The 9,732-nt window shown below is 48.3% G+C and overlaps 1 protein-coding gene and 1 long non-coding RNA gene across 6 annotated transcripts in view; one reads left to right on the top strand and one right to left on the bottom strand.

Moving 5' to 3' along the window:
* Positions 1–342: 342 nt before the first annotated feature.
* LOC148090668 (uncharacterized) lies at positions 343–6,584 on the top strand. The gene is made up of 4 exons (XR_015716373.1): positions 343–1,114; positions 4,450–4,567; positions 5,652–5,795; positions 5,915–6,584. It is a non-coding gene; the product is annotated as an uncharacterized LOC148090668 (long non-coding RNA).
* The window catches only part of UBE3A (ubiquitin protein ligase E3A), a 55,419-nt gene continuing 51,754 nt past the window's right edge, over positions 6,068–9,732 (bottom strand). For all 5 annotated transcript variants that reach the window (XM_087829184.1, XM_087829183.1, XM_087829180.1 and 2 more), the window contains 2 exons: positions 7,308–7,451; positions 6,068–6,746 (listed from right to left, as the gene is read on the bottom strand). In XM_087829184.1, coding sequence (XP_087685310.1) covers positions 6,626–6,746; positions 7,308–7,451 — 265 coding nt within the window. In that variant the 3' untranslated portion in view covers positions 6,068–6,625. The remainder of the gene's footprint in view (positions 6,747–7,307; positions 7,452–9,732) is intronic.

Genomic DNA, 9,732 nt, shown 5'->3' with positions numbered 1-9,732 from the left:
CTTGTAATGCTATTTTGGAATTTAGAAGCCTTTGGGACATTGCTGCATGCCAGTGAAAATGGGTATCCCCTTCTGTTTGTTAGATTTGGAAACCCTTACTTTTGAGTGCACATCTTTTTTTATAGTAATTTTTATTTTTCATTACAGTTGATGTATAATATTAATTTCAGTACAACTCGGTGATTAAACATTTATGTAACTTCCGGTCAGTCTAGCACCACCTGGCACCTGGCACCATGCACAGTTATTACACAATAGCTGACTATATCCCCCATGCTACACGTCGCACCCCGTCACCATTCTGTACCTAGCAATTGTGCTTCTCAACCCCCTCCCCTTCCTCACCCGGCCCCCCAACTCCTCTCCCTTCTGGCAGCCATCAGTTTATTCTCCGCATTTATGAGTCTGCTTTTGGTCTACTTGTTCCTTTATGTAGTTTTTTTAGATTCCACGTAAAACTACAATCATGTGGCATTTGTCTTTCTGCCTGACTTATGTCACTGAGCGCAAAAGCCCTCTCGGTCCATCCGTGTTGTGGCAGAGGCCGGGGTTTCGTTTTGCTTTGTTTTAAATGGCGCCGCCGTGTCCTGGTGTACGTCCTTTAGCCGTTCATCTCCTGACGGAAACTCAGGCTGCTTCGTACCTTGCTGTCTGTGATGCTGCTGCAGTGAACGTGAGGATGGGCATGTCTTTGGAATGCAGTGTTTGGGTTTCTCCCGATAAACACCCAGAAGTAGAATTGCTGAGTCTGTTGTTATCTCAGTTTAAGGTCTCTTTTGTCTCATACAAGAATTGCTACCTCAGCTGCTTTTTTTCCCCCATTTCCATGTTCATGAAATACCTTTTCCCATCCCTTTTCTTTCCGTCTGTGTTTTCATTTGAAGTGAGTCTCTTGTAGACACATATGTAATAAGGGCCTTGTTTTGTTACCCATTCAGCCACTATGCGTCTTTTGATTGGAGCATTTAATCCATTTGCATTTTAAGTAATTGGGTTTTTTTATGACCCTCGGCTGGCCACTCCCTCTCACAAGTTCTACATGAGGCAGCGTTTCCCACGTGGAACTCACAAACGGACAAGGAATGGCCACTGCAGCCTGAGATCAGACCCGTGGGTAAGTAATTGTTTTTCTGTTTCTCAAAGACCTTTCACAGTTTCTTGTAATACCGGTTTGGTGGTGATGAACAACTTGAGCTTTTTTTCTGGGAATCTGTCTGTCCTTTGGTCTGAAATGATGGCCTTGCCAGGTTGAGCAATAATGGTTGTAAGTCTTTGACATTTATCATTTTGACTATTTGGTGCCACTCCCTTCTGGCCTGCAAAGTTCCTGTTGAGAAATCAGCTGACAGTCCTACGGGGCTCCCTTGTAGGTAGGTGCTTTTCTCTTGCTTCTTTTAAGATTCTTGTCTTTAACCTTTGGCATTTTAATTACAATGTGTCTGGTGTGGGCCTCTTTGGGTTCATCTGGTTTGGGACTCTCTGCGCTTCCTGGAAAGGTTTGTCTTTTTCCTTCACCAGGTTAGGAAAGTTTCATGTAGAATCCAAAAATGAGGATAGTTTAAGGGGCCTCTGGGACATCATCAGGTGTTACCAACGTTTGCATCATGGGGATGCCAGAGAGAGCAAGGAATTGAGAACCTTTCTTTTTGCTGTTCCGATTGGGTGGTCTCTGCTTCCCGATTTTCCAGGTTGCTGATCTGATCCTCTGCTTCATCTAATTTACTGGGATTCCCTCTAATGTATCCATTTCGGTTCATGTATTTCTATCTCCATTTTTGTTTCCGCTTTGTTGAAGGTCTCAGTGAGCAATGGGTCTCATCTGCACCTGGTAGATGGCTTTTCTCCACTTTGTTTAGGTCTTTCTCCAGAGGTTTTTTTTCCTGTTCATTTGGGATGTTCCCTTGTCTCACTTTTACTCCCCCCCTCCCCCGCCCCCACACAAACTTATTTCTGTGTATTAGGTAGAGGGGCTACATCTCCTGGTCTTGCTAGAGTGGCTTTGTGTAGTAGGTGTCCTGCGGGTCCAGTGGCACAGCCTCCCCAGTCACCTGAGCTGGGCACTCCAGTTGAGTCCCTGGTGTGGCCTCTGTACATCCTGTTACGTAGTTGAGCCTTGTTTAATGGGAGGGATTTACCCCCAGGCAGATGGGCTGTGAGAACTGGCGACACCCACTGTGGCATCTGCTGTGCAAGCACCGACCCCATGGAGGACTTGCTTCACTAGTTTAGGTGCCCGCTGAGTCCACCCTGGAGGGTGTCACTCCTGGAGGTGGCTGGGTGGTGCCTTTTCATGGTCTGAGGCTGTCTGCTTGGTGAGAAGGCTCTGCAGCCTCCTGGGAAGCAGGCCAAGCTTGGCTACCAGCATGGCCTACAGTGATCTGCAAGTGGCTGCTACTTGTACTGGGCTTGGAGGTGTCTGCGGGAGGCCAAGCTGTGACCCAAGGCCAGGTGCTCTCTCATGGCAGATTTCAGGGACGTCTGCAGCACGAGCCCCTGGAAACAGCTTGGGTGGGCCCACAAGTTGGGTGAGGGCGGGGGGAATAGTGTTAGCAAAGGTGATGTGCTGCTGGCCTGCGGGCTCTGTGGGGAGGGCGCAGCAAAGGAACAGTGGCCTCTGCCAGCTCTTCTCCCTGGGACAGAGCTGCCCCTCCAGCCCTCACTTTCATGCTGGGCAGTTTAGTTCCTCCCCGTGTGTCCCCGACACCCCTCAAGCGGCTGCCCCAGTGCTGGAGCTCAGAGCGAGTCTAAGCCCGTGTGCGGGCCCCTTAAGAGGAAAGCCTGGGACTCCAGCAGCCTCAGCCGCAATCCCCACTGGTTTTCACAGCCAGTTGTAGGGACGTCTCTTCCCGCACGGGAACCCCCTCGCTCCTCGGGGACCTCTGCAGCCAAGACGCCCCTCCCAGTTACGTTGGTGGGACCAGCCCGGTCTGCACCTCTGCCCCTCCTGCCTGTTCCGACATGGCTTCCATCCGTATGGAAAACTTCAACCACAGTTTACATTCGTCGTTACTGTGTAGATCTGGGGGTCACTGTGAAGCCTGTGACTGTCTAACCACTGTGCTGTGCACCTGACACGTCACAGGCTTTACAAAGTGACCCCCCGATATTTCCAACACCCACCTGGCACGGTGAGTTACTGACTGTATCCCGTGACTGTTGCGTGACCACCAGCCTGTGCTTGTCAACCCCTTCGTCTTTCACCCAGCCCCCTCCACTGTGGCGACCGGCAGGCTGTTCTCGGTTAGTCCATTGTCCTGTTCGTTTGCGGTGCAGCATGTAAGTGAAATTGTGTATTTGCCTTTCTCCGATTCCACTTTGCGTAATATCCTCTAGGTCCAGCCACGCTGCCTCAGAAGGTAAGATTTCATTTTTTATGGCCTATTAGTATTCCATGGTGTGTCCTTTTTCATGCACTTGCCTACAACAGGCACTCAAGGTGCTTGTGTCTCGCCTGCTGTAAGTAACAAGGTGCTGCTGTGAACGCAGGGGTGCATATATCCTTTCAGATTAGTGTTTAACTGCTGGCTCCTTAGGCAGCTCCATTTTTAATTTTCTGACGAACCTCCATGCTGGCTTCCGCAGCGGCTGCGCCCGTCTGATTTGTCGTCGGTCATTCTGACAGGTCTGAGGTGGTCTCTCGTCGTGGTTTTCATGTGTCTCTTGGCCATCTGTGTGTCCTCTTTGGGAAAGTGTCTATTTAGGACCTTTGGCCATTTTTTAATTGAATTATTTGGTGCTTAGTAAGTTTTGGATACTAACCCTTATCAGATGTATTACCATCGAGTATCTGTTCCCATCTAGTAGGCTTTTTGTTTGGTGGATGGTTTCCTTTGCTATACAAAAACTTTTTAGTTTGATTTTGTCATACGTTTATATTGTACACGATTTTTCAGAAAAAATATTACGTATATTTACTTCTAGTTTTCAGGGTTCAAGTTTTACATTTAAGTCTTTAATCCATTTTGAGTTTACTGTTGTGTGTGGTGTAGGAAGGTGGTCTAGTTTGTTTTTGCGTGTGCTTGTCCAGTGTTCCCAGCACCATTTGTCAAATAGACTGTCTACCGCATCGCGCTTCCCGCCTCCTTGGTCAAATACTGACCCCAGAGGCGCGGGTTTATCTCCGGGCGCTGTGCTCTGTGCCATTGATCCGTGTGTTTCTGTGCCAGGGCCATGCTGCTCTGATTACTATGCCTTGTGTACACTTTGGCACCAGGAAGCGTACCTCCAACTTTGTTCTTTCAAGTCCCCGAGGCCGTCCTTTGATGTAACTTCTGCAGATCTAGTTTTGTTGCGGTTTGAGGGAGGGTGCGTGCACCGAGTTCATCTTCTCTGCAGCGTTGCCTGGAACCTAGACCAACACTGTGGGAGAAAGATGATGGAGGGACAAGTGGAAGCTGGGTTTTAATGCTTTGGGGTCAGGGGAAGGGCTGATCAAGACCGCGGACACAGACAGCTCGGGAGCTTTGGACGAGACTTCATCGCAGACCTGACCACGCCCAGGAACGCGGTGCACAGGGTGAGGAAGTGCGGCTCATGCGCTCGAGCGGCCGGGCTCCAGAAACGTCAGGTGAGATTTTCTATAACAGTGGAATGGAAAAGGAAGTTTGTGTTTCATTTGAGTTTAGGGCTCACTGTTTTCTCTAGAGCTTCCTGGAGACCCACAGTGCAGGGTGGGAAAAGGACGTTTACGGTTCATGTGGAAAATAACTAATGAACTGTTTCACACAAGTTTCTGGGCAAAAAATGGCCTTTCCTAATGGAACTATCCATTATGGTAAAGAGCTACTATTGTCTAGTAAACAGTAGTGAGGAGGGATGTCAGGGAAGTGGTGACCTCCCAGGACAACTATTAATTTCCAAGCAGCAAGAACAGCTGGTCTGGATCACCAATAACTTGTCCTCTCAAAATACGTGTTTGTTCAAGTCTAGCCTCTCTGGGATAACCTGTGCTCGTACCATTCAAAGGTTTCACACAGATGCTACAGCTGTGTAACCTCGATAGCACAATAAAACTTGAGAATGGAAGAGCACAGGTTTCCTCACGAATTTATCATATAAGACGCCTCCAGGGTTTCTCTCCTCGCGGTCATTATGCACAGAAGCCGGGGAGGCCCTGAAGGTGAGCGCGCAGCACGAGGTCCCTGGCGCCTGAGCTGGCGCAGCGCCCCGCGGCGCCTCATCACACCAGGGAAAGCACTGTCGTATCTTCAGTAGTTATGGTGAAAATGTGGCCGCTTTATTTAGCATTATGGTACACAACAGCTCTATACCAATTACTAAAGAATGAAAACCATTCTGAAAGACATCCCTTCCCTCCAGTGATTTCAAAGCTGTACTTTTCCTGCCAATTCCAAACAAATCTCCAGGCTGATCTGTCGTAGTGATTAAATCCATCAAGGCACAAGCCGAGCACGGGAGCTGCAGCTTGTAGTAAAAGGATATATATGTCTCTCCTTAGTTAAAAATACATAATCCTTTTATTATATTGCAGTAAAAGAAATTAACATCATAGACACAGACTAGAGAGGGGAAACTACTGCCGAGTGTCCAATAATTTAAGCCTATCTGTACCTAACACGTTTTGGAGTAAAATTTGATCTTTGGGGACACAGGTAAAGAGGACTGGGAGGGAGAGCTCCGTTCACTTGCAGGTCTGCTCACTGTGTGAGAGAACAAGGCACAGCAGCCGTCCTTTCCACGACGTTGCAGCACTGATCTCGTGCCTCGACGGGGGCAGGCTGGACAGGATGGTGCCGACACGAGGGAAGACTCTGGATTGTCTACTTAGAATGCAGGTGAGAGTTAAGATTTGTCTTAAGTGCACTTTCACATGCTTCGTGTTCATACACAGACCTAACCTTCTTGCAACAGGCTTCACTCACCGTTTCTTTTGGCCAAATGCACTTTTCCCCAGTAAACTTAAAATATCGAAGAAAAGCAACCCCTGTCCTTCACCTACGGGACGGCTGGCTACGGAAGCGGTTCACTGCGGGACACACGAGGACAACACTGGCACGAGGTGCGCTGACCTGTGCTGGGGCTAAAGTAAACTTCTGAGGGCGGCAGGTAACATTCCAAGGTCTCCCTTCCATCTTTATTGATTTCAACATTTTGCACAGAAAGCTCTTTGGGGACTAGAACAGCAGCAAATGCATCACACTGTTTTCAAGACTTCAAGTTTCAAAAGCAAATTGTTTAAAAAAAAAAAAAAATACAGTTCCTGATTTGAGTTAGATACAGGGACAAAAAATAGCACATACTTACTTGAAGGTTACATGGTCTACACGTGGCGATCTTGTCCTTAGGGGAGCAGTTTTGTTGGTATATGTTTTCTCAGTACTCAAAGGCTCAACCTCAAGCAGTAATGAACACAAGCAAAAGTGATTTAACCATTAAAATAAATATTCAGAAAAACCTCTCTGTACATACAAGTGAAAGAATAAGAACACTTTCACGCAGAAAAATAATAATAATAAAGGATTTGTTCATGAGTCGCTGAAATCTGCTGCTCCAGCCCAGATCCCCGTGGAGGAGGGAGGCAGGCACGGGACGCGGCTCCCATCTCAGCCTGCGGCGGGACACCACCGCCCTCCGTGGCGCTCGGGAAAGCTGCGGCCTCCGCCCCTCACAGCATGCCGAAGCCTTTGGCGTAAGTGATGGCCTTCAGCAACCGCTCTTTCAGTTTCTCTTTGCTTGAGTACTCCGGGAGCAAAAGGACATTAAAGCACGTATGAGATGTGGGCAACCTGCGCGGAGAAGGGAGAGTGGAACCGTGAGTGACGGTGGCTCGGGGGTACCGTCCTGCCGCCTGCGTCTCACAACGCGGAGCTAGGGAGGGCGAGGGCGCTGCCTCCGCCGAGGTGCTGCTGTAGGCGCGTCACCTCACGGTAAATCTACAGCGCGGGTGTCGGTGTCCCCACTGCAGAGCTCGTCACTGGGAACTTCTTGCTCTACCTTGAACCAAGTGCTCTTTAATGCTCGTTAGAAATAGTATTTGCTGATAAATAGAAGTAAATTTACATTAATGCAGGATACTAATAGAAATGTGTCTATATATTTAAGCCATTAAGGATACTGCTCATGTTAACTCATGCAATGGAGAGACCACGATTAATCGTTAAGATTATGAAACTGATAATTTACATAATATGACTTTAAATTTAAAAATTCTGTTCCAATTTGCAAAACTCCACAGCAAGTGAGCCCTGCAGTAACTCCTTGCGGCCAGTGTTATGAAAGAGGCTACTGGACAGTCCCCGCGGCGTTGAGTGCAAGTTTCTCCATACGGGCCACAGTGTGATAGTTACCGTTCCGTGTCTGGGCCGTTTTTGGCGATGATCATCTTGAGTTTCCCGAGCCCGCCCACGGGCGCTCTGTCGGTGCCCGTTGTGAACTGCAGAAAGAGTCTCTTCTGCTCATCAGTAAACGAGTGAACAATCTCCCAGAATTCCCTGAGGAGAAAAGAATCACAACGTTACGATCTGTAGCAACACCAGGCGCCCTAAGGATTCACTGCTGGGGATCAAGGAATCCCGCGTGTGCACATTTATCTGAAGGGAACAGCTTTAAAGATGTGAAAGGTTCATCATGACATTACTTACAACAGTAAAAACTTGTAAACCCAAGTGTCCGTCAATAGAAAATAATTAGGTGAACTGTGGTATATTCAAAATATATAATCAGTAACAAAACAAAACCCAAGTCCCATGAACTGAACAACTCACTCTGGATGTCCTCGAGTATATAGAGTTAAAAGAGTAACTCTGGCTACTTACACCTTACTTGGCTTTGGGGCGAAAAGGTGCTACAGATCAAGAAGAAAAGAAAACATACCAACACAAAGGCAAACAACTGTCACTGAGAGTGTGCTGGGGGAGCAGGGGATGGTTGTTTTCCGACTTCTTTCCTAATAAAACTTGTCCTAACGCTCCCTGCTACAGTTACTCTAAAAACAAAAGGCTCGTCTGAACATGCAGGTATCCATAAATTTAAAACATTTCTAACTGGTGAAAGAACATATTAAATTTTGGAAAGTCCTTTCTGGAATCCAGCAGAGCACACGGGTCTAGCTTCTCCCAGCACACACCTCCTCTTACCAAATGCTGCATTTCTGTTGGTGCAGCAGATCCATCAGACATGTTCACGGTGACCACTGACCTGCCTCCCCTCCCTCGGTTCCTGCAGACCTCACTGGCCCAGAGAAAACGGTGGAGAGATGACAACAGGAAATGGACATGGAACCTGTAGGTGCAGCTCAGGGAAGACTGGAAACCACACCACACGCAGCTCATTCCTTTCGGGTGGCCGGCAAGAAAGCATCACCCGTAGGCCTCTTTCAAGATGGAAGAGCCGCCCTGCAGGGGGGAACCAAGCCTGAGGAACCAGCCACACCTCAAGCGGGGCCCTGGGGTGGAAGAGGCAGACCCTCCAGGAAGCAGACCAGCGTGATGCTCTTTCTAAAAAAATGAAAACACTTACTGAAAAAGGTCGCTACATCAATCGCATCCCTAAAACCTACCCACGTCGGAACAGAGAGCAAGTCTGATGAAAATACCCAAACCAGGCCTGGATGAGGGGCGGGGGCCGAGGCACACTTGCCCCACCCGGCAGGAGTAGGTGAAACAGCGGGAACTAGGCCCACCCACAGGGCAGAGGAAGTACCCGGGGCCCGAATGGCAGTCTCAGGAGGGCACCACGCCTGGGAGGGATCAGAGGTGTCCTGTGAAAGGCTTCAGGCTGTAAGATAGCAGCAGCGATGAAAAAGGTTCTAATTAAACAAGATGGAGCTAAGGAATGAAAGTGCTGGGCCCCAGAACCATATATTAAAGAAAATGCTGTTACCAGAGCAACGGAGAGACCATGGAAAGCCACCCACACTCTGTACCGCCTCCCCATGGGATCTAATGGCAGGTCCTGAACATCCAACCTCTAGGCACATAAATGGGAAAATTCAGTCCTGAAGAACAGAAACCTGTACTCCCAAATGAATGTGATGGGAAATGCAACAGCAGGTAGAAAACACCATCATCAAGACACAAAACTCAGACAAGTGGACAATATTCAAAAATCCTGGCCCGGCCAGTGTGGCTCAGCAGTTGAGGTTGAGCATCAACCTAGGATCCAGGAGATCAGGGTTGGATTCCAGTCAGGGCACAGGCCCAGGTTGTGGGCTCCATCCCCAGCAGGGGGCGTGCAGGAGGCAGCCGATCAGTGACTCAAAGATGTTTCTCTCTCTCTCCCCCTCTCTGAAATCAAAGATATATGCACAGCAAAGCGGAATAAAGGGAAGAATCAGTATTTGCATAAAAGCTTTCACTTGGCAAACAACCCTCTGATCAAAGTCAAACAACAAAGCAGGAGCAAGTATCTGCAACTTTAAAGAAAATAACAACGGAGCCAGCAAAATGAAAAAGACGAAGAACTACCATCAACTCTTACAAGAGAAGACGCCCACTTCAGTCACAGTGAGGAAACCACGAATGAGAATAGCACTGCGTGTCCTACCCTCAGCCAGCACCGAGTTTAACAAAACATCAGGTTGGGGAAATTTTAGATGGTGACATCCTCTTGCTCACTGCTGGTGGGAGTCAGGTGCAAAATGCTGCACCTTCTGTGAAGGACAGTCTGGCAGGATCACGTGTGTGATCCTCACATGAGAAAATTCTCTTCTAATAGCACAGTATTGGAAACATCCGCTGTGTCCATGAACATGAGCCACCACACTGCAGCCTT

The sequence above is a fragment of the Miniopterus natalensis genome, chromosome 22, assembly GCF_054644295.1.
Source record: "Miniopterus natalensis isolate mMinNat1 chromosome 22, mMinNat1.hap1, whole genome shotgun sequence".
Classification (NCBI taxonomy): domain Eukaryota; kingdom Metazoa; phylum Chordata; class Mammalia; order Chiroptera; family Miniopteridae; genus Miniopterus; species Miniopterus natalensis.
The sequence above is the reverse complement of the archived record's forward strand: the minus strand, read 5'-3'. Positions and strand labels throughout refer to the sequence as shown.